The sequence below is a fragment of the Catharus ustulatus genome, chromosome 10, assembly GCF_009819885.2.
Source record: "Catharus ustulatus isolate bCatUst1 chromosome 10, bCatUst1.pri.v2, whole genome shotgun sequence".
In the NCBI taxonomy this organism is placed as follows: Eukaryota; Metazoa; Chordata; class Aves; order Passeriformes; family Turdidae; genus Catharus; species Catharus ustulatus.
The window spans coordinates 11,466,828-11,491,713 of record NC_046230.1 but is presented as its reverse complement, the minus strand read 5'-3'; the positions used below and the strand labels follow the sequence as shown (position 1 = coordinate 11,491,713).

General features: G+C 39.2%; 2 protein-coding genes across 6 annotated transcripts in view; one reads left to right on the top strand and one right to left on the bottom strand.

Annotated features, from left to right (window-relative positions):
• The window catches only part of PLS1 (plastin 1), a 38,489-nt gene extending 20,545 nt beyond the window's left edge, over positions 1-17,944 (bottom strand). The window contains exons 1-2 of one of the 2 annotated variants that reach the window (XM_033068512.1): positions 17,867-17,944; positions 2,242-2,349 (exon numbers count right to left, since the gene is read on the bottom strand). In XM_033068512.1, the coding sequence (XP_032924403.1) occupies positions 2,242-2,311 (70 nt within the window). In that variant the 5' untranslated portion in view covers positions 2,312-2,349; positions 17,867-17,944. Of the gene's footprint in view, positions 1-2,241; positions 2,350-8,011; positions 8,219-17,866 lie in introns of those variants that run through there. The other variant, XM_033068511.1, reaches the window with a different exon arrangement.
• ATR (ATR serine/threonine kinase) overlaps positions 1-24,886 on the top strand; it is a 73,880-nt gene that overhangs the window by 16,635 nt on the left and 32,359 nt on the right. For 2 of the 4 annotated variants that reach the window (XM_033068508.1, XM_033068507.1), the window contains exons 1-7: positions 18,580-18,659; positions 19,309-19,400; positions 20,329-20,472; positions 21,015-21,904; positions 22,824-23,011; positions 24,252-24,446; positions 24,659-24,885. In XM_033068508.1, coding sequence (XP_032924399.1) covers positions 18,601-18,659; positions 19,309-19,400; positions 20,329-20,472; positions 21,015-21,904; positions 22,824-23,011; positions 24,252-24,446; positions 24,659-24,885 — 1,795 coding nt within the window. In that variant the 5' untranslated portion in view covers positions 18,580-18,600. Of the gene's footprint in view, positions 1-970; positions 1,107-18,579; positions 18,660-19,308; positions 19,401-20,328; positions 20,473-21,014; positions 21,905-22,823; positions 23,012-24,251; positions 24,447-24,658; position 24,886 lie in introns of those variants that run through there. The other 2 variants (XM_033068510.1, XM_033068509.1) reach the window with 2 other exon arrangements.

Here is a 24,886-nt window from a genome sequence, read left to right as displayed (position 1 = left end):
AGTGTTACCTGTGCCTTGGCTACACAATGAAGTACTTTTAAAAGCAAAAAATCTGTAGTTCATACACAGTATAAATGAAGCTCAATCAAATTCAAGTCCAAATGAAATCATATTCTGTGTAAACAAGGATGGATAAATGCCCACAGTTTTATATATTTAATGCTAATATTTTCCATGTTGACAACAATTTTCAGTGACTTTCATGATCATATCAAAGCTCCTGAAAAATGCTAGTTAATAGTGTTTTCCCATCTCTATGAATGATACATTTGTAAGAAATTTAAGAGAACATCACAATGAATCATGAACAGAAGTGGATGATGTGGCCACTTTTCTGACATGTCAAGGTGCTCCCACTTTTGGAGTTTATTTTCTAATTTACTAGTTAAAAACATCTCTTCATATTGTGTCTAGTATCAGAACTCAGCCAATTATACCAGAGGGCATGAGTGTCTCTCATTACAGAAGAGCAGGCAGAGAAATATGCTTTCATCTCCAGCCATAATTAATTGCTATACAGTAATTTTTTGTAATCCATACTACACTATGTAGCTTCTGTACAGTTTCATAAGGTAGCCACATGTCACTGCAGACAAAAGGCTAAAAACACAGGGTAAAAAAAAATTGTGGTTTTGATACTATCAAAAGTTCACAAATCAATTCACAAACTTGATGTCTGCATATGCATTAATCCATCCACTGGCTTGCAGACTTGTAAGACCATACATAATAACAGGGATGGTCTAACCAGCAGAGGACATGCTCATGAGCTCACTCAGATTACCAGCTATTTTATTTCTCTAGGTTCATCTTTCACTGAGGGTAAGTTTCCATGATGACAAGCTGAGAGTTAAATAAATGCCTTTTCTCAGTTTACCAATGTAGCTGCAAGCACTTTATCCATAAAGACATTAGAAATGTGAAAAAAAACCCAAACAAACTAATGATGCTTAATTTTTATGTTTTACAGAAAGCATAAGGGGAAAGTGCTTTTCAGTGAGTAGGAGCAGTGCAGAAATATGAAGACATGCAGGCAGGGAACGGAGAGGAAGAAGGAATACAGATGGTGAAAACCAAACATACAGAAAAGGTGTCAGACAACACCAGTGAGTCTCTACCTATGCTAACATCTCTCACTAGATGGATACATGTATGTAGTGCTCTTCTCCTTGGTCTCTCATTCCTGCAGGAATGTAAACTACCTGAGCTGTAGATGTCCTGGCAATTGTTTAACAGCAATTCATTAATTATCTTCCATGGATCTATCTTACTCCCTTTAGAATTTCTACTCTTTTGTTTGGTCTCAACAACATCCTGAGTAAATGGGTTCATTGTTCCATTATTTATCATGATGTTAGTTCTTTTTATTTTAATCTTCCTGACTCTCTACTAGGTCTCACATGATACCTGTATTGGCATAGCCTGAATAATTCCTTCTTCACTTCTCCATCCTACTCACGGTCTTCCAAATCTCTAACGTACAGCTTCCCAATAGTTTCTTTACCAAGTAAAGACTCCTAATATTTAAGACTTCTTGCCTAAAATGACCCTGTTCCCCCCATCATGACTGATTACAAACATGACTGTTTGATTTCCTGAGCTGCACAGTTACACATCACCCCTCAGAACTGCAGTAAATAAGAAATAAAGCAAATATGAACATTCACAACAGGAGCACAATATGGAAAAAATGGTTAGTTGCTATATAATTTCTTACACTTTCTGCATGCTCTGATTAATCTGTAAACATCCTGTCAAGCATACAAAACCATACAGTTATTTATTAACACCAGTTAGCTACAAAAGATCAAAAAATCTCCCAGTTTCGTTTACTTAAAACATAAAATCTGATTGAATAAATGAAATTTAGTGTCAGTAATCTAACATGAAAATACATAACACCTGAAGCTTAATCAAACGTTTTTGAGAATGAAGGAGTTCAAAAACCTGAATTTTGAGACCCATTATGTAGCGTATACATTGACACAAAAAGTTCTACCCCCCGTAAGAGAATGTATCTGTTTTCCGTGCTGAATTTGAAAGAAATGAACACACATAGTTTCAGTGAAATTAAGGGGCTCTATGTAAACATTTCTTTTTACATTTTTTAATATTACTGGCAATACAGAGGGAAAGCACAGCCCTATCAAAATCAAATTATCCATAAAGATTTCTTTCATAAATCCTGAACAGTTTTGCAGTGTTAATGGCATCCTTACGATTCCCTTATTTAAAACATACCTATTTTGCCAAATGCTTCTCGTAGCTCTTCAAGCTCTTCACGAGATATAGTAGTTATGTTGTTCTCCATCTTCAGACAGCAGAATTGTTGTCCTCAATTGCTAATACCTAATAATAATAAACAGGTAAGATATAAGGCAGACTGTAATTCCAGACACATATAAGTTACTGATATGACTGAATGACATGTCCAGGTCTGGCACACTTAAAACATAACAAACAACACTTTAAGGTACATCAAATACCTAGTAATTATTTTCACTGTAATAGTGAGTGAAAATTCACAATAGAAGCACCTGTTTACACATATTTGATGTTTTCAATTGCATAGAATAAGCACTGCCCAGCAACCTACCTCCATTGCTTGAGTGGTTTTTCAGCATTAAAATCTCCTCCACACTTTAACAAACAATTTTTGTAAACATTAATTTTTAAGTGAGATGCAGTGTCATTGCCAAGCAGTGGTTAGTGCTGGGATCTAGTCCTGCAAAGCACTGAGCACTCCAACATTTATACAACGTAAGTATCAGTGGAACACTCCCAAGTACCTGCCTATAATCCACCAGTGAACACTGGGGAGCCTTTCCACAACTTCTCCAGGAGGTACCACCTCCTGAACTCTACCACTCTTCTGACACCCTGTTGTCTCCTAACACTGTCAAAGAGCTGAATGAAGGCATTCACTGAGCAAAGATTGGAGTCTCAGTGTGAATCTTTCTCTACTGACCTCCTTAGAAAAGCTGAACAAAACTGAAGGCACCTTCACAAGAGTTGATAAACTCCCATGAAAGATTTTGCCTCTAATCAGAGCTATACTACAACAGGATGATTCACATTTATTGGTAGTAAGTGCAGCTTTGTAAAGAAGTCACATGCAGTTGTCTCAACACACAAGTTTATATTTGTATTTGCCATTTTCCACTGTGCAGCGCCCCTGGCACACACAAGGCAAGCCCAGGGCAGCCCAGTCCTGCCTTCACTAAGCTCTGAGCAGCACCTGGTTGGAGAAAGAAAGAGGGCAAAGGGTGCTACAGGTGGGATTGTCCCTGTCCTAAACATCCAGGTTTCATCTTTGCTTCTACTTTATAAGCCAAAGTGGCAAAAATCCACCTCACATAAATATTTTCATCAAAGTTGTTCTAAATATGCCTAAGTTTTCCTTCTGGTTTAGTGCTTTTGCTTTAGAGCAAGAAAAAATATATTCCGGGAATGACCAAGCTCACAATAAATATATTCGGAACTGCAATAGGCAGCTGCTTCTTCCCCAAAAATCATGCATACCGTCAGAACAGGACTTTTATCCACTGGACAAGACTCAAGAAGAGGAAACCTGACTTCAACAATTGGTTTTACCATAAATCATGCTGGATGTCCTTAGGAAACACTATACCTTTGTTTCCCAGCTTTTGTGGAAAATTTTTCTTCCACAATGCTATTTAAACAGAGTTCTTGAACAACAGTGGGTTGTTTTAAATAGATCTTGTCTATTTTACATGGGTTAGTATTTTCTGTGTCTTCACTGGGACTGCTCCTGTGGGTCACACAGGATATGGCCTTGAGTGTGGGTGGCAAGTTAAGTCTTTTTCCTTCATGTCACTAGATCTTATTTAAGTACTAAAATCCTTCTTACCCATTTTGTTAAGCTTACTAACAGCATGTACCAGTCTCCATACTCAAAAGAAAAAGATTAAAATATATATTCAGAAAAAAATAACCCTTCACACAGGTGTTTTTGGAAATCCAAGTACCTTCACTGGGAACCTGATATGGTAATTAAAGAAACAATGAACTGTGGAAAAAATTGATGATAAAAATTCATTTAAATGCAAACTACCAAGGAAATTTAAAGAGCTCAAAATCTAAAAAAAACACCCCCAAACCCCAAAAAGCAAACAGATTATACTCCTCTGAAATACAGAAATGGCATGACAAAGCATAAGTGAAATATTTAGCTAAGCAAGTATAAAAGACAGCAGCATTTTTGCTGGCATCATTAATGTTTTTAACTATTTACCATTATCATGACTCAAATTTCTGCAAAGTTGCATGCAATTAGTTTCAGTCCTGCCCTTTTATGATTAATAATTCAGATTTTCTGTCATATTCTATTTCATACAATAGCAATATTTGATTTCCAAAGATGTTGATGATTTCAGTTACACAGTAGAAACATCTGTTCTTGAATGAAGCAGAAAAATAAAGCTAATAACTGCTCTAAAGAGATAGCCCTAAATAGCCTATGATATCCCTACAGGGTAAATTATCTGGTCAATTAAATGGCAGAAGTGCTTCAGTCATGGTTCAGGCATTCAGGAGAGACACAGATCGAACATTCAGAGACAACACCTTAACTAGTCAGACATTTCAGACCATTCCAGTCCACAAACAGGACCTTCTATCTAAGCTAATAAATACCTTGCACACCCAGGCTCATTACCACCCAAGATGACTCAGGGCACAGGTAACTCTGACAAGATTTAGCCTCCAGAGGTACCTGTGCCTTGGACTATGACTACCATTGACTATGACTACTATTCATTTACAGAGAACATTTCTCTGTACTCAGAGGGTGTTCATATGACATTTAAATTTTCTGTAGTCTCTGCCCCCATGAAACCATTTCCTGCCACTCAAGGACAGGGTAGGTACAAACACTCTTTTTATGCTGATGAAGTACCCTTGATCCTCTTTTTAGTCCTTTAAAATATGCTTATTATGAACTGACAATATTTGTGTAGTCCTTGCCTGCTTTCTATGCCTGGAAGGCTTTTTCAATCTAAAGACAATTCACTGGACTCTGCTGGAAATCATCCACATCCAACATACTACTACTACTACTACTACAAACTACTGTTGGTACCATCATGGTATTTCTTTGTGGCTGAGAACTGCAAAGGATGAAGTGAGTAGGTCAAAGAGCAGTTCCTGCCACATTTTTGACCTGTTATCAAAGCTGTCAGAAAAAACAGAGCAGTTAATTGGCAATCAGGCCCAATAGTTGTCTCCATCCATGCAGGCAAGTGGTAATTTCTTTTCCAGTTCTTCATTTCAAATTCTATTTGCCTCATTTCCACACGCAGCTGCTACTGCAGTGACAATGGAGTTCAGAATGCTGACTCGAGAGCTTATTTTCTTTTGTTGCTGATCTTTTTGTCTGCATCAGGGCCACACCTCCTCATCCCTGCTGCAAATACTGCCTATTGCTGCATCATTCTTGAAGCTCTTGTCTCTAATTACAGCCAAGTGAGCATCATTTGCATATACAGGTTGTGCATTTATTTCAACAACCAGCTGGTTATTACCATGTACTATCTATAATTACAAAACATGAAAATTCTCCTCCTCTTATTTGGTTTTGAATCTGCCATAGATTTTTATGGGAAAAAAACTGAATTGATCCTTTAATAAGTCAAAGGACAAATTGTTTTGGGTGTTGCACTAGTGGTCTGTAATAAAACATTGGTGGAGATTACCTTTTCTCAATTTAATACAGATTAAGTTTTTATCTTATTATAAGTCTCACTCTTTATGACAAAATGAATAATCATTAGAGTTCAGTGACTTTATAATTTTATTATTGCTGTTTGTCCTGGTATAGGATACAGAAAGATAGCTTATCTTTCCAGTATCACTGGTAAGGCTGCAGAAAACATGATTAGGAAAGAAATGCACTGTATAGTATCCAAAGTGAAAGAAACCTTGATTGTGGAACACAGTCAGGGAATTACAGAATGCCAGGTTGGGAGGCACCACAAGATCAGCCAGTCCAACCTTTCTTGGCAAAAGCACTCTCTAGACAAGATGGGCCAGCAGCCTGCCCAGCCAAATCTTAGAAGTGTCCAATGTTGGGGAATGCACCACTACCCTGTGGAGGTTATTCCAATGGCTGACTGTTGCTCTTTGGGAAAATTGTCTTGTGACCAATTGGAATGTCCCCAGGAGCAATCTGTAGGTATCACCCCTCCTCTTTTCCATGTGACTTCCTTTAAAAGGGAGTAACCACACTTCAAAAACTGGAATATGGTGATAAGATCTTCCCTAAATCTTCTTTTCTCAAGGCCAAACAAATCCAGTTTTCTCAGTCTTTCCTCCTATGACAGTTTCCAGTCCTTTGATAATCTTTGTGACCCTTCTCTGGACTCCCCTCCAGCCTGTTGGCATGTTTCTTTGTGGCAGGAATCAAAACTGGACATAGTATCCCATGTGTGGCTCTCTAATTAGTTCAGAAACAACTAATCTAAGACATCTGTAGACTGAGCACTGGGCTTTATAAAGAAAAAAGATAAAAAAAATAGATCCACTCCAAATGCAGCAAAGAGGATGCTAATCTGTCTTAAACAGGAGAGGTATTGCAAAGGTATTGCAAGCACATGGCTAATTTTTGAAAGAAGAGACAGGGTATAATTATGGTATCAATTACAGTTATTAGCAGAGGATTGTGAAGAGCACGGTTCTTCCAATATGATACAGTCAGTCTGAAGCTTCACAACCTGGAACACTCAGATTATTTTCTCAGCCTGGTTTATAAACATGACTGGATATATTTATGATGATCAAAACTATTTAATTATTAGAAGTTAGAGAATAACAATGAAGAAATATATAAACCAAAATTAACATATAAACCAATAATCCATGGAATTTTCCTCAGTCTTTTATGAATGGCATTGCATAGTGAACAAAGTACAATTTAAGAGGGAAAAATAGTACTATTTTTAACTTTGCCCAAAACTGTATGCACTGACCTTTGATAAAGGAAGCCTATCAAACCAGTCACAATGATAAATTTTGCATCCACAAAATATGTATCTCATGAAACAGGAGTAGATGTGCACTGAAATTAATTACTCCATAGGATTCTATTCTACATAGTACAGTAACTCCGATCAGTAACAGAATCAACATTTCCTCTATGCTTTTATGATAAACCTGGATGACTCATGAATAAGCAATAAAGCAAGTTATCTATTAGACTGGTCATGGGCCTGCTCTGAGTTCATTTACTGTGGTATAAGTACAATTTCATGAGGCTCAGGTCAGGATTAAGAGCAACTCTCATATATATAGGGCAGATAAAAGCTTACTTCAGAAAGATACCTTTTCATCCCAACAAAATGCCTCCAGCTTCATTTGGCTGCTGAGTGTACAGAACAGCCATGCAAATTTATCGACAGTATCAGTTTCACGCAGTTTCCTTTGCATGCATCATTCAAGAGGATCTCAAACTGCCTGTGCTTTGTGTTGTTGCATTCAGCACTCCAAATAAAATATATCGACAGAAACCTTACCTATGCACTTGTAAGCAAGTAATTTTGAAAAAGGGCTGTTGCACGCTGAGTTCATGGAAGAAGCTTTCATGAAACGTTCTGCAAACCTAACCTGTTTTTAGTCTAGCTACACCAACATTGGGCTGAATTAACCCAAATGGATTATCTCAGATCACATGTGATCCGTCCTGCTTTGGTTAATTAGTCATTTTTTAAACATTTCTACAAGCTTCACCTACTTCCAGCACAGAGTTGTGAGTATTGTCATCAAGAGCAAATCTGAAACATTCTCTGTGAAACTGGGACATTGAGGTGATGTAAGTCAATACCACCAGTCCCACAGAGTTGTGCACACAAGTCACTACATTCTAATTATATTTTCTGAAGTTTATGAATACTGTCATTCTCAATACCAGTTATGGTTAGATCCCTTCTGCAAGTAAAGAACAGCAAAGGAGTTACATTTTTTGTTTCTGCAATACAGTGTGTTCAGGGCTCCCTACCTGACAGCTAACCATTTCCAGGCAAATACATAAACAAAGACGTTTCCGTGCAACAAGGAGTTTTTCTTTAGGACTTGAAAACACAAGGAAAATCAGTATTAAAAAAATAGAAACAAAAATTTTTTTACAGATCTCTTGATAAAACACAACACTTCTGTTTTTCAGAACACAAGATGTCTACAAAAACAATGTACCCCTTAATCTGAAGCAAAATAATTCTACTTTTGAGATTTATATTTTCCATTATGAAATGTCAAGATTCAGTATATCTTCATATTTTATGTAATTCAAATATATTACCTTTCCAATAAATTATGGAGTACAGAATCAAAGTATACAATACAATAAGTGTGTGCCATAGTACAACAGCAAATTAAGGGACACAAAAAAAAGTTTCCCTGCAGAATTTTTAACATGGCTAGGTTCAAAAAACTCTGACCCAAAATAAAAGTTGGATACAGTGAATCTGCTGAAGTGGCACTTGCTCTCACTTTTATTATGAACAGCCTTTAGCTTGCTGAAAGTTCAATAACAGCATGTAGATGGTATCCAAATTATGTCAGAAGAAGTACTGACATAAGGAAAATGGAAGTGTAGGAAGAACCTGAATACACTCTAGCCATAAATCTTAATTACCTTTCATGCTATCTCAACATCTTCCATGGTTTTCATTCCTCAACAACACAAATATTTAATCGAGAAAAAGAACACAAAAGGCATAGGGACTTAATTTTTAACATAAACATACCAACTATCCACTAATAAGACTGTTTCCACTAAAAAGTGTTTTCAGAATTCATTGTGAATAAAAGCAGTTTATGAAATAGAATAAATAAGAATAGAGTTACTACATTCTACAGCAGAAAAGGATGGTCCTGTTAGGTTTTTTTTAAAGATATTTGAGCCTATGACTTGGTAGGCAAACAGCTTGGAAACACAAATTGAAGCGCCTGGATGACATCAGAAGCTTGGAAGGTGTCCTGCCAACCTAAAGCAGTTCAGCTCTGGAACATCCTATCAAGTTTACAGTGGCCTAAGGGAGATAAGTTGCCTTGGCATTCAGGTACAGGACATCTTCCTTATTACCACAGCAAAGGTACCATGGTTATTAAGAATGTTTTTCAGTTATATTCCAACAGCTTCAACTGGAGTCAGCTGGATTTGCTGATTTTCAGAATTTCTAATAATCATGCCATAAATAAAGTAATGAAAACCTTGGCAAACAAATACATGTAATGCAATTGCAATCTCCTAAGAGAGATTGAAGCAGTTCTTGTTTGGTGCTGCCAGGGAAAAGAAATGGAAGTGTTAGTGTAAACACTCAAAGTCTCAGTACCATAGTTCATTACACAGAATGTCATAGACATACTAACATTTTGATTTTCCAATAAGGAAGTATTGCATCCAGCAGTAAAATCCACATGCTGTTAATGACATACAATTGCAACACAAAGACAGGAGACAATGGGAAAATGCAGTGTCAGAAGTGGAACTAGGGAATTCACTTGGGAGACAGGAGATCACACAGAAGACTTTCCACTTGTTGAGAAAATTCTGTTACAAGCGTCTCTTCAAGCCTATTGAAAAATGTACATTTGTAGAAACCACTAGGATTGTAATACATGTGACCTTTGTGGTCACATGTGACCATTTCTGCTGTATGGTTTACACTTGAGAGATCCATTCTCATCTCTGTGTTTCAGGTATATATTACTATATATAGTCACTATCGTGTCCACTTCTATTTGCTATTAAAGTTATGTGCATTTCTAATGAAAAACTTCATTACTGTTAGTCATTAATATGATTTTATTAGCTCAAGAACACTACTTAAACAACCTACTGTAACCCACAAAAATAATGTTAACAGAAGTGGACCAACCCCACCACCTCATCTTTACATCCAAGAATCTGAAGCTGGAGTTTTGAACATAAATTAAACATTTTAAGGCACTGTTCTGAAAGCAAAACACCTGCCTTTCCATTTCATACATGGCAATGTATTCAAGCAATCCATGATTGCAGAACTACATTGAAATTAATTAGCAAGGAAGCAACAGCTAGAGTTACGGTGAATTGGTAGAAGAAACTTCTTTACATGTGTAAACATCAAAATGACTGAGCCTTGAACAGAAAAAGTTCAATCAATATAATATATAGTTTCATTTATCTGACATTCTTATCTATTCTCACCATCAATATAATTTGCTTTCTGGATGGGACATTTTTAGACACTCTCTAAAAATCAGTTCATTATACTGAAACCTATATCCCATGCCGACTCATCATTTGGCTCTCCTGTACACACATATGCTAGACCCTGTTTCCTGAAGAACTTGTTCAAGCTCCCATCAAGCACCTTTCCTACTCTTTCAGTTCCAAAGGCTTCCCTTGCCTCACAGACCTTGTCCCCATGTGAGTATCTTTGCTTGTGCATCACTTCTGAATGTGTCCACATAGCAACCAGGAAAACGTCCTGTCTCTGGAAGGCCACAGTTGGCAAGGATCATGCTTTCCAATTAACACTGGAAGCTGCTACCTCAGATACTGAGACCAAAAGCAAGGAAAAAATACAGGCTGAACCAAAACTACAGCAGCCAAACACAGGAATTGTGGCATAATTAACTCCTACGAAGGTCAAAACATCATAGCAGCTTTAGCATGCAAGTACAAGTTAGAAGGAAAGAATACCAATAATAGAGAAAATTGATGAGAAACTAGGAAACAGTGTCTCTGTGACATTTCATTAGACAAAACTACACTAAAATATAAATGGAAAGATTACACTACTAAAAGCAAGTTCATTCAGGAACTCCATCCTCAAGTCACTCTTTTGTGCCTAGGCTGACATTACATATCAAGTTTACAACAGCAAAAGAGAGAGTTAAAAGACACACCAGCAAATGACACTTAATCTCTTTCTTTCTCTGTCTAGGTTTAGGAACATGCAGCTTTTGTTAGTATAAAACTACAATGACAAATATAAGATGCATTATTTTCAAATGAAATTTCAGTTGGAAAACATCCTGAAATTCTTATTGAAATATCTGTATCAATAAAAAAACCCATACTCAGAGCTCATGATGTGTTAACAGAACCCTCATTTGACAGTAGGACTTTTTGGGTATCCCAGTCCTTGCAAATACGATTCATAGGTCGGAGTTTATGTTTTAATTCATCTTTTACTTCCTTAATAAACTATAGCACTGCTAGTTAATTACTAAACAGAAAAGCTAATGAGAAGCAACAGTCTGGATTACAAAACTAACTTTTAAAAAAATCAGACCACAAATCAGACCCTAAGCAACTAAAAACCATGAAATACAGAATAACACCTGTCTTCTGTTTCCAAATACTTCCCATTATTATCAGATTAACTTTTTAAGCCCTGCTTTCAAGAAACTGGACAGACTTGAAGTTTGTTTTAGAATTAGACAGATTCTTGTGTATTTTCTCAACCCCACAAACTGTGCCAAATTAGAATTTCACAAGTTATGAGCTTCACAATTTTTGAGACTTTGCTGGATTTTGCATTCTGTCTGCTCCAATCAAAGTGTACTCACCTTCGACTGTTTAATCTGTTAAAATGGCACTGATCTTTTGCAAGGCTGTTAGTATTTGTCCCAAGCCTCTCTTTCTTCCAGGTTCGGTGCCACTTGAGGGGCAGGACATACTGTACTCCCTATTCTTTGTTGAGGAATAGGGTTTAGCTGTCTATGGCATTCATAACTTCAGAAAAGGATCTTTTTCTTAAGCCAACTAGAACATTCTGAACCATTTCTCTCTTCTCTGAGCATGAAGATAACATTTGGTTAGCAGGTAACTGAAAGAGCAGAACTATGAGCAAAGCTCTCGGTGAACAAAAGCTTAAGAGGCAGAGGAGGAGGAGGGAGCTGTTAAAACAGCACAACTGCAACGCTCCACAAATCTGCCTTTATCCTGCCCTGTGTCTGTTCTTTGGTAGCTGAGGTAGGAAACCGCAGCTTACTACAAATAGCAGAACTCCAGCAGAGAGACACAGGCTAACACTTACTAATGAACTTAGTTCTAAGGTCACCCCAGAAGTTAATCACGTGAATATCATTAAGAGTAACAATGGAAATGCATTCATTCTGCCCTCAGCAGTTGAACCTACAGCCACATATTCTTCACACTCTGACTAATTGCAGTTATAAAATAGTACTGAATAGATGCATGGTGCCAGAATATTTTCCAGTTTTCATTGATTATCAGATGGCAGTATGGCCTTCTGACACCCACTAATGCCTTCTTCAGCTCCACATGGTTCAAAAGATTATTAGATTAGACTGATCAGCTACTATACTGCAAGCAAGCCAGGATTTTCTGTCATGGAAAATTCATAGGTTATTTTTGGGTTTCTTTTTTTCATTGGTCCAGCTAGAGGGAAAAGGAGGGTCCACCACAATACATGGCAAAAGCAACTGGCAGCATTTCAAAGCCAGTCTCTGCAGAGCCCACGGATGCCCAAGTGCTACCTGTTTGCCAGCTCATAGCTTTAAGGAGCTATGTTTGCCCAAGTGCTGAGGATAAAAGGAGCACATTAGCAAATCTGAGTAACTAAAGCTAAATAGAGTATTGTTTGTACCTTCTAAACTAGAAGACTATCTGGGGCAAACAGGAAGCTCATTTGCTGGTGCTGTAGTTCTTAATAATTAGGCCAGAATAAAACATCTACAGTTGTTGTTGCCAACTGTCATTTTTAATCATATTTTGTAGATGAAAAAGAACAAAATTCTTGAGCAAATTTTTTTCTTACTAAATTATTCAAAATCTCAGCCTTAGGATTCCTATGATTAGGAGATAACTTTATATTCTTTAATTAAAACTATTTCTGATGCAGTGAAAATTGCCATCTTTTTTGTAAACATCAGAAATGAAAATTTAAAAAATTAAACCTATCAAAACCATGGGTTTAAATAATTTATCTTTTTTGACAGTCTGAGCTCTCAACGTGAGCAGACATCCCTAAGCATTTAAACCATATATTGCAATTATGCGACAAAGTCATGAGTTTAAAAAAAAAAAAAGGTCTAAACAAAAGATATATCCAGGCATTTCTACTAAGACAATGAAAATCTAACATTTTATTCATCTGCTGGGAAACAATGCATAAAAATGTTTTTTGTTAATTAGAATTTTTGTTTCCTTTTTATAAGTATAATGAAAAAATCATTTTAGAAAATAATGTTAGGTTAATAAAAACCTTTACAAAACAAAAAATTAGTTTAAAGAATTATTTGTTGCTTTAAAATTACTTAATAAAGTCCCCTAAGGTGAGAAGTATACAGTTATCTAGCATGTACTAACTATAAGCAATAATACTTTCAACACAGGAAATACTGTAAGCTGGATCACTTTGTAATGAGCCTCTTTGTTCAAACACTGAGTATTCTTTAATCTATTTACATTTGGTTTGTGTTAGCTATTTTAAGATGTGCCACGATAAAGTGACAATTTTTTGCTTTCACTGTTTGCCGTGAAAGTTTCACATACTACAGCATTCCAAAGCTGCCTGATTACAGTGCAAAGCCTTTTCAAACTGCAACACTTCCAAAGGAAAATGCTATTATTTCTTACACCACTCCCAAGTCATAACACTAGTTCAGACTTTGAGAGCAGATTTTCATATATTTGGCAAATGAAAAACATAGCCAAAAAATGACTCTCTGATGATAAGATGATCATCTGTGATCAACAGATAAATTAGTTAGTTGGTGAATCAGCTCTTTCACAATGACAAAATATCTTTGGAGGAGATCATATAAAATAAGTATTTTATTTCACATAATACTTTAACTGATGTGTTTTGGATTTTCAGTTAGCTACAAGTCTACACCAAAGGAATCATCCTACTCCTACTGACCTTCACAAAAACTCAGTTACTCTGTCACACTGTTTACTGTACTTTACATGGTGACAATTAATGAAAAATAACTCATATTTCTGTCCCCAAAATGAATGCTCTTGACCATTAAACAATATCTTATATTTAAACCCTTGTTTTTAAGATTCTAAACATGACACAGAAGTATTTATTATGCTGTTAGTGTCACCCAGCAAGTCAGTACTATACTTACCTTCCCAAGCTTTCCCACTATTGCTGGTCTGTCTCCTGCTGGGTGAGGAGTCCAGTGGGAAGCAGCACAACTGAAGTGACATCTTATGAAGCACTTCTTAGGTAGCACAGAGACTCATCCAACATATGCTTCTTTCATTGGGGAGGGCTGATATGGATTAATCCCATTGAGTTTAAATGCCTAGATCTTAATTTACTTAGTAAAAAGCAAAATGGCAACCTAAAGAATAAACTATATGGAAGAAGAGTCTGTTTCATAGATTTACCACACCAAAAAAAAAATTCAGGAGGGAAAGCATGAAGAAATTTTGAAATGAAGCCAAAATACGTGCTTCTATTATTATAGATAATTTCTACTTTCCCCAAGGCAATCAGTCTATCAGACAGAAGTTCACTCAACAGCCCAGCATGGCTGACCCAGTAGCTGTCTTTCACACAGCTCAAGGGCTGCCATTCCAGGGTGCAAGCTACCTTATGAAAACAAACACAACAAGAGTGCCAGAAGTAGGGATTTGCTCTGGCATGACAAAAAACAAGTCTCGTGTTGCTGCCAAGCCTCTCTTGAGAGCAGCTTTGGTAGGAGGTGACCAAACCACCTTGCCCATGGTAAAGAGGCAGTTGGGAGGTTTGAGTTTCGAGCAGAATGGTCAAAGATTCTGGAAATTTTAAGGAGTGCACACATTAATTTTAATTATTTTTTAATCTCTGGTAATAGCAGAATAATGCAATCCCTTTTGAGAGATTAAAGATATATAAATGTCAATGATTAAGATGAACAAGATATCAGCTTTTAGAAGAATTAGTCCAATTGGCCTTGCAAGAGTGAAGTAGTTACAAGTAGTTACTCCATTGCAACTCTAAGCAAATGACAACTAACTCTTATTGATAAGATTTAAATGATAACTAACTCTCTTTCTATAAAAAAGAAATTATTGACAAAATCTATATTTATGTGCTCTCATATTTTGTAATTTGGGATGTGAAAATATTCTGCTTTCAGGTTTCTGGCTTGCCTTTTGCCCTTACCACCATTTACTGTTTCCATTTTTTACTTTTTTTGTTTAATCATCAGACTAATACTCAGAGTGACACATAACTTTAATCTGTGCCACTTCATTCCAGCCCAGTTGACTAAGCAACAGAGGCAGAGATACAAGCTATGAGTGTTGAAATCCACGTTCTTGCAGGGCACAGGAGCAGTGCCCTGTGTCCAAAGGTCAGGCACCTGCTGTGAAAGCACTTGCACGGCTGCACAGGGAAATGTGACTTGGAGCACTCACAGCCTCTTGGTGTTACCACAGCAGCCCTGCGGATGAGGAGCCAGCAGTACACCCTGATACTGAGTAAAAGTACTCAGTCCAGCACACAGGACCCCCGTGCACCCTCCCAGCTGCATTTCCCCTCACCACCGCTGTCAGCCTGTAAGGTCACAGCTCCCAGTTCCTGGAGGCACCAAGGAACACACCCGAGCACTTCCATGCACTCCTTTTGTCTGCCTGCAGGGCAGCTGAGATTGAACTGCAGTCATGGCAACCTCCTGGGGGAACAGCTCACGGATATCCACAGAGCAGGAACCCCAAGAACAGTCATTATGCCTCAGAATTAAGCAACAGAGGGAATAAAAGTACAATTAACATGCTGTTGTGCTTTCAGACTGCTGGTCCAATGCAAAGTCCCTCAGTGTCTTAAAATTAGTACAACGACCTACAGAGGCATGTAAAGAAATTATGAAAGCCAAGAGAGGGTGTGGAAGAATCATGCAACTATACAGTGAGAGGAATGCTCAAGTAGGGAAGAGAGCAGAAAAAAACATAAATTTTAAAAAAAGTAACAGTAGCTTTGGCAGAAATCTTGGTAGTGCTGTATACACTGAATCTGACACTTAGTTGTACCTATCTATGAATTTCTTCCTGTCCCAAATTCTGCAAGCTGGGCTCTGCTCATCTAAGATTCCTTTCACTAATATGAAATAACTGCATTGGAAGAGAAAACAGAGAAAGGTCTTCTGGCAAACACCTTTCTATCTTTGTTAGCAAGATAGTCACTCTCTTCAAGTGCATGATAACACACCTGCTTCTCCTCCTGGGGGCCAAGAGACACGAAAGTACAACATAATGAGATGAGAAAGAAACAAGGAGATGCTTATCCTGTGCTTTAGAAAAACAAGAAATGAAACCAGGTGTTTCAGGTGCTGTTTCCCTGCAGGGTCTATAAAACACTAGGTTGTGTGAGTGAGACTTCTTGCATCCTCACAACCCAATGAAGTTGTTATGGGCACTCTTATGTGGAGTCTTCTGACACCATGGTAGCTGGGGAAATCTGATGGTATGGTAAAGAAGTCAGTAGATGGGGCTTTGCAACTGGGGAAAAAAACTCCCTTTGAAGAATGGGGAACAGGAGAGCTCTACTGAATTGTTAGAAATACTTATTTCAAATAAGAAAAAAGCCTGAATTCAATGCTCAGTAAACCCTCACAGAAGCTGAACCACAAATTTATATAGCATTCTACCTGTGACAAATGAAAGAATTTCTACCACACCTATTGTAGATCTCACTGTTGACTCCAGCGATTTCCATGCAAAAGCACTTTTTATAATTAGGCATTTTATGTGCCACACCTATGCTTTATCAGCAAAAACAATCACCCTATGAGTCAGTAAATTTAGCTTATTTCTTAGGATAATAGAGTCTTGAACTTCCTAATATACCAACAGTATCCTGCTCTCTCTTATGTTCATCAGGGATGACATGGGAGTTTGAACTCTACATCAAATTGACAAGCAGTACGGTTTACACTTTCCTTAGTGTTGTCATTTCAGTCTTGGAAATTTACAATCAGAATACTGTTTTCACAATAATAGATACTTTAAATTGAAATGGTCTCAAAAATTTTGTGTTCGAAATAACACTAAAAACAAAACCCAGATGTATTTGGTCTTCCTGAACCAATAAAGTTCTACTTACCTAACCATATATACATGGTTCATGCTTTCTCTCTAGAAATTACTCTAGAAAGACTAGCATTTTATAAAGTCAGCTAGTAGAAAACATTGCAATATATGCTTAAAAACAAAGATAAAAACCAGTTATATTTTGTAAAGTTTCTTGAAGTATTTTAAGTCCTTGCCAAATTACCAGCCTTTAAAAGGTCAGCAGAATTTTATTGAAGTGACAAGCATGTATTTTGCAGGACAAAAATGACGATCTCTGAATGCAATATTATCAATAGGTTCCCAAAAGCATTCATCTGAAATGGTTCAAGTAATTGAAACACACGTGGGCTGTTTTACATGCAAGCGACACAGCCCTAGCACAGTGGAAACAAGCAACAGAATTATCCTGCGAGAGGATTTTATTTCAACCCAGAAACAACGCTAAGCAAAGTTCATACACAAATGCAGAAAGAGCCGGAGCTCCTAATGACAAAAACAAAGCTCAGTGTCCCCTTGTGTAGTCTCTCTCTGCCTGCCCATAACCCCTTGTTTCAGCCTTTTTCCCCGAACCTTCGGGACTCGCTGCCCAGGTGGGGCCACACGCTCCCGCTCAGCACCGGCACCGGCACCGCCCGGGGCCGCCTCGCGTCCCCTCGGGGCTCGCATCCACACCTTCCGTGCTCCACACGTGTAAACGTTTTGCAAAAGAAACATTATATAAAGCAACACGCGCTTAGAAAGTAATAACAACAACAAAAAAGAACAACTGTGTCTTACACACGCTGCTCAGCGCTACCTGTGCGCGGGAGCGCCGAGCCCGCTCACCTGCCGAACGCGCCCTCCCGCCGGCTCCGCTCGGCCCCGGCCCCGCTCCCGCCGGACACGGCGCACGGCAGCACCCGGGAGGCGGCCCCCGCTCGCTGCCCACCTGCCCCGCGGCCGCGTCCCGCACTGCCAGCGCCCCGCCGGCTCCCGCCGCCACCTGCTGCCGCGGGGCCGGCCCGGGCGGGCGGGGCCATGGCGGGGGCGGGCCGGGGCGGCCCGCGGGCGCTCGGGGCCGGTCTGGGCGGCCGGCGGGGCTGTGCCACACCTGACACCCAGGTGCGCCCCGCCTGCGCGGGGAGCGCGGCCACGGCCGGCCCGCCGAGTGAGCTGCGCCGGGCGCTCCCTTGGCACCGAAGTTTCCTCCTTGCCGCTCTTCACAGAGCGGGCGTTTTCTTCTCGCTTAAGCGATACTGTGGCTCTTTCTTTCTCCCATGCCCTGGAACCCCAGCCCGTACTCCGCCAGGGGCCGCGCGGTCCCTCAGTGCTGGTGCCGGACTGGCTGATGCTCAGCGGGGTGCGCCTGTCCGTGCAGCGCTCCGCGCATCAGAGCCCCGCTGGGGCGGGGAGGTGCCCGCGGGAGCCATTAGGGACCGAGCCGGAGCCGCCGCGGCCGCTCCGTGTGCAGGGACGAAGCGGTTAAAGCCGAGCAGCGCCAGGGGAGGAGGTTTGGGCCCTGCCGGCCGCCGTCCCGCCGTGCCCGCCCCGCGCCGCGCCGCCCGATTCAAAGCGGAACCATGGCGGAGCAGGGCCTGGGCATGGCCTCCATGATCCCCGCGCTGCGGGAGCTCGCCGGGTAGGACGGGCCCGGCGGCCGCCGTGCAGGGCGTGTGTGTGCGGGGCTGTGCTGCGCTGGGGGAGCGCGCCCGGCATGAGTGGCGGGCACAGGGAGAAGGAAGCGTGCGAGGTGTCCTGCGGCCGGGCCCGCGCCTTCACCTCAGCCGGTCCCTTCTGCCGCCGCCTGCCCGGGTCTGTCCCCGTCTCCCTCCCGGGTGGCGCCGGCAGATCCTGGCGTGGGCGGCCTGGTGGCACCGTGCGGCCCGGGGCTGCCGCGGTGTGTGCTCTGAGCGCTCACCGAGAGCCACACGAGCTGCAACACGCCGGGCTCTGCAGTTTTAATGGCAGCACGGGCACTGGAACTTTGTTTTGCAGTAGGCAGCCAGCTGATATGGAGATACAGTTATACTGAGGATGTGACCCTACAAGACCTGACTGTTGAGGCCGGTCACTAAAACAAGAAAATTTTAAAAAAACCCCCAAGCCGACCCCTCCCATCCCCTCCCCAAACCACTACACACCACTAGGAAATCAATTTGTATTTATTTTTGAAGACTTCTAGAAGAAAAGAACATCAGTGTTTAATATTAAGTTGTTGAGACAGACTTAAAATAATTATTTTGTACTTTAAAATTGGTAACATCAAAATATCATTCTTTTAATTTTAGTGCTAGTCCAGAGGAATACAACACAGTTGTGCAGAAACCAAGACAAATACTCTGCCAGTTCATTGACAGAATTCTTACAGATGTAGATGTTGGTAAGCATTACATTCCTATCGTCTGAAATTGTCTGCTTTATACTTTAAGTAATTTCTGCCAAAAAAAAAGTTAAAATTCTCATTTTGAGAAAGATCTAGTTGAATACAATACCATTTATGACTTATTTTTTAATACAATCCGTGATGAAGTATTTTGTGCTTGGATGTGAAGTTCCCTATGCAAATAAACCATGCAGGCACACACCCAAAGAAGGAGGGAGTGAACGCAGCGCAGGGTTGTATGAATGCAAATGCTCACAACGTTGAAAAGCAGGAGTGTTATGTAATGTCACTGTTCATGGGTTACATAGCTTGCAATTCTTAATATTCATGTGTCTTTCAGAATTGAAATATTGTCTGAATCTCAGATAGTTTTTTTCTTGTACTAACACTGGATAGGAGCCCCGTGGGGGTCTGTACAAATCTGGTATGATTCAGATACCTGTTTCAATGGAGCAGCATTCAGTATTTTGTTAAACTTTCTGCTTCAGTAAGCTGAATTTACCATTTAAAACCTTTTCTATTCTGGAGGTTTGAAACAATTCTCAGCATTGTTTCTCTAGCAAGACTGTAAACCTGGGGAAATGTTAAGTATTTGCTATTCTTCACTCAACACACAGATAGAATTTTAACTGAATGTTAATGCATTTGGGGTTAATAATATTTAATGAGTAATTTATACTTGCCTTCATACAGTTTGGAGTCACATAGAGGGTTTACAATATGCATGAAATTATCTTCATGGATTAAAAAATATACTCCCAATAAATATTTTGGAAGGTTTAATATATCGCAGTATTCCATATATATTTTTAAAAAACCTTTCTCATAAGGAGAAATCTTTCTCATCTCAATTTGTTTCTCAAAACAAAAACTTTGAAATGGTTTATTGCAATGCTGATTTAAATACTGCCTTCTTTTTTTATAGTTGCCTTGGAACTGATTAAGAAATCAGATTCACAACCAAGTTCTGTGATGTTGCTTGATTTTATTCAGCATATCATGAAATCTTCCCCACTTATGTTTGTAAATGTGGATGGAAATCGGGCGGAAACTGAAAGCAGTTGCATTGGTGAGCTTGTTGAAAATGTTTATGTTGAAGCTTGGTATTTTCAGGATTTAAATTTGCAGATAGTGAGATCATCCAAACAAACACAAAGAGGGAAATTGCAGATAAGTTGATCATTATAAATTTATGAGTGACTATGATGATAGACTTTGAATATTGTGAATGAAGTAGCACTTGTGATAACGGAAATTTCAGGACAGATTTTGGCATTATTCATTACCTATGCATAGGTACATTATTACATAATGTTGATGAGATATGTATGTATTCATTGCATGAGGGTGTTTTTTTGACAGAGAAAAATGTCTGGAAATACCACTGTAAAATGTGTCTTCCATTCCCAACTCCCATGTTCTGCCCCCTCTTTTCCTCTTTTTCTGTGGGATCTATTGAATAAATATCCCAGTGAAGACTGTTTACTGAGCCTACATACATTTATCTCAAGGAGTTTTGTTTTAGTGATGAGCAATCTGTTCTTAGGGAGGTGCTCAATTGGAGATTTTAGTTTTTATCTTAATAATAATGATTCTCTTTTATTGTCCTAGAATTTAGTAACTGGATCATAACAAGGCTTCTTCGTATTGCTGCAGCTCCAAACTGCAACACATTGCAAAAGAACATTTGTGATGTCATCTGCTCTTTACTTTTTCTGTTTAAAATGAAGAGTGGCTCCATTTTTGAAGCACTAACTAAAGACTTGCTACAGCTTTTTCAAGACTTAATCATCTTGCATGAAAGAGATGTGCAGAAGCATCTCTGGGGAGATGGACTGGTCTGGCCAGTGACTGTAAAGAGATTTTCCAGCAATATAAGTGACAAAGTGGGATATTTAAGATTGGCACCATTACAGCTGATGGGTATGTCAAATATAGAATACTTGGAAGTTGTATTAATGTCTATTCTGACAAATATTGTTGCAGATATGTTTTTTGTCAGACAAGATATTATTCTCTGGGGGATAGGCTGCTCCCTGTTAGAGTATGGCAGTCCAAAAGTTAAAACTTTGGCAATGAATTTTGTGGTGAAGTTAATTCATTTAGGAGGACCACCAGAGCAGCTGGCCAGTGTTTTCTTCACAGTCTTCTTTGAAATTCTGCAGTCAGCACTTGAAATGGATACTGAGGAATCAGAACTCTTTGGAGAGCCACTCTTACTGTTGGTGAGGACATTGCTGCCTTTTGAAGCAGATTCTTACAAAAATATTGAACCTGTCTACTTGAATATGCTGCTAGAGAAGCTCTGCTTGTTGTTTGAAGGGGATGTGTTTACATGTCTTCAGTCTGAAAAACTGAAAAGTGCTTTTTGCCACATACTGCAGTATTTCCTGGAGTTTGTTCCAACTGGCTATGAATCTGCCTTACAAATAAGAAAAACCCGTATCAGTACCATATGTAGAATTTTTGTGAATATGCTTGGAACTCAGAAAGAACAAGAGGTAGGTTTATTTTAAAAACTGACTTTATTGTGTGAATAGATCATATACAAAAACCTATATCTATGCAAACAAGAATATCAAGGAATATCAAGGACTCCTATGTTTTTATATGTATTAAACTGTCCATAAGCTATGCAGGCACAACTGTCTGTCCATAATCATAATATAAGATGGGAGTAAGGCCCAGAGTGCACTCATATGGGGGTAGCTTTGCAAGCAGTGTACAGTAGTAGTTTGAGATACTCTGACTTTCCAACCATATTCTCCTAGTCATGTTTGTTTGGGACAGTAGAAAGAGAAGTTTAAATTAAAGTAGAGTCAATGATTTAGGTTGGCAGGGACCTTTAAATGCCATCTAGTCCAACTCCCTGCAATGAGCAGGCACAGCTTCAACTAGACCAGGTTTCAGAGCCCCACCCAACCTGACCTTGACTGTTTCCAGGAATGGGGCATCTACCACCTCTCTGGGCAACCTGTGCCAGTGTGTCACCACCCTCCTAATAAAAAATTTCTTCCTGATACTCAACCTATATAAATCTTGTTTTAGATGAAAACCATAACAAGATATTGATAATGAATTGTTGATATGCTGAGTGTCTCTATTCCATACATTCATCCGTGTATTCTACATGTTTGCTAAACTTAGTGTGTCTGTGTGATGACTTTGGTAGCAAGGTATTATGGCAGGAACTGGGAAAGAGCTGAACAAGCTGCATCTTCTCTGGTAGCAGCGCAGGAAACTTCATTACTCATAAGAGCTTTTATCCTGTAATTATTTGTACAGAAAAAGACTTAATTTTTATGAACTTTTTTACCATGATACCTTGCAATTTAATATTTTAAGTCAGAAACAATAATACCACATCTTTAAGTAAGGCAGAGCATACATCATGATACCTCTGTTGTTTGTCCATCCCAGTATCTGGTGAGTCCACTCTATACAGCGCTAAAAACACAAACAGAAGAAATATTTGAGGAGCTTCAGCAGAACCAGCTGGAGAGCTCAGATACTGATGGGTGGAACAGCAGCAGTGATGAAGTTCCAGAGAAAAGACAACGACTGAACCTACCCACAAAACATCCAAAGAAATCACCTACACCTTTGATGTATGACACTTACTTAATAACTACTTTTATAGTAATTTGGCTATTGAATAATAAATGACAACTTCTTGAGGCAGTTTCTTCATAACAGATTGAAAGATCTTCTGGGGGAAAAATCTAAGTTGTATTTTGAGGAATCAATCTACTGGTGATTTTTAGGGGAAACTTTATTAAAGCGACTGTTTTGAATGTGTTAAATGAAAATTATTAATAATTATGAATTATTTTCATTTTTTCACACCTCAAACAAAGCTGAGAGCATCCATAGTGTGACAGAATTGTGTGTGGCTGTGCTGATACACTGGATTAATTTAAAGCAGGTCTGGTTAGGTCAGGTTGTGCTCAGATGAACAAAACCAGTTCTCTCAGCCTCTGCTTGTGCTGTGCTCCATGATTATCTTGGATTTGTGCCAGAGGCCGATCGCTTTCTTGTCTTTGAACACTGAAAATTGGTTCAGGCATGCTACACTCCAGGTGTGGGCTTGTGATCAACCTTCACTCTTAGAGTACAGCCCAGGGTGTAGTTGACCATCATTGAAACAAGGTCACAGTGTTCTAATATTCCACTTTTCCACAAGCCTGCCAGTTCATTTTCTCCAAAGCTGTTCATCAGATAGTCAGCTCTCAGTCTGTTCTGTTGTGTCAGGGTTTTTTTTGCCAGTTGCAGGACTTGTCATACACTTCCATCTACTTCTTGTCAGCCTGATTTTGTGGACAACTGAAATCTTGTGAAAAGCAGCTCACTTTTCTCCACAAAGCTGCGTGTCCCATTGTAGAAAGGAACCGAGTGCATGATTTGCCTATCGCAAATACATGCTGGCTGTTTCCAGTCACCTTCTTGTCCCTCATGCAGGTATAAATTAGTTCAAGGAACACTTTTTCTATAATCTTCCTGTGGAGTCAGATAAGGTTGATAGACCTGATAGATATAGTTCCTTGGGTTCTCTTTTTTTGCCTTTCTCAAAGATGGGTGTAACATTTGCATTTTTATTATCAGGTTACCAAGACTTTCCAAGGACTGTAGAGTTACATGTTTATAGCCTTTCAGATAAGTTTGATATAAGCCATACTAAAATTCAGAGTTAGCATCTTTTCCTTCCAAAGAACACACTTAAGCTAAAGCTTCATTTGCTGTTTTCCTAATCCTGTATCAAATAGGGATTGGCTCTGGTTTTGCTATATTTATTTCTCTTTTCTGAAATAAAGTATGTATTGGAAAATAATGAATATGGTCAAATTACAGACTTAGCCCTGTAAACATGAAACTGAAGAGTGCTCTGTGGAATGCCATCACTAAGAAAGCTGCATCTTTAGTATCTCTCCTCGAGGAAGAAGTTCTACCAGGGGATGTTCTTCAGACTGTGGAAGGGATCGCTGCAATTCTGCGATTGGCTGCTCTGTGCATGGCTCATTGTTCTCCCCCAGCAGATTCCACCAGGTAAAGGTACAAAGGGGAAACTGGGACCAAGAGTTTCTTGTAACTCTTGTTACCATTTGTGTAATTACTTCAATGCTTGTCTTTGTATCAGGATCAGTATTGGATGGGCCCTGTACCTTTTGAAGAAATATATTTTCACTTGATTTACAAGCAGTTAGTATTAGATGTTGTTTATTGCATTTGTTGCATTGATGTGATTTCTGTTTTAACAGTAAAGAGCATGGAGTGCCTCATCCATGTGACTCTGATGCGTGTAAGAATACTCCAAGCTCCTCAGAATCAATGGTGAATATACAGTTCATGTGGATTTCCTCTGATTTTACCACAAGAGTAGTGAAAGTCTGCAGAAACCTGTTAGAGGCTGCTACGCAGATTGTTAATCTAGAAGAAGTGGTTGACAGAATAGTAAAAATCTTTGATGCTTTGCTATATGCACAAGG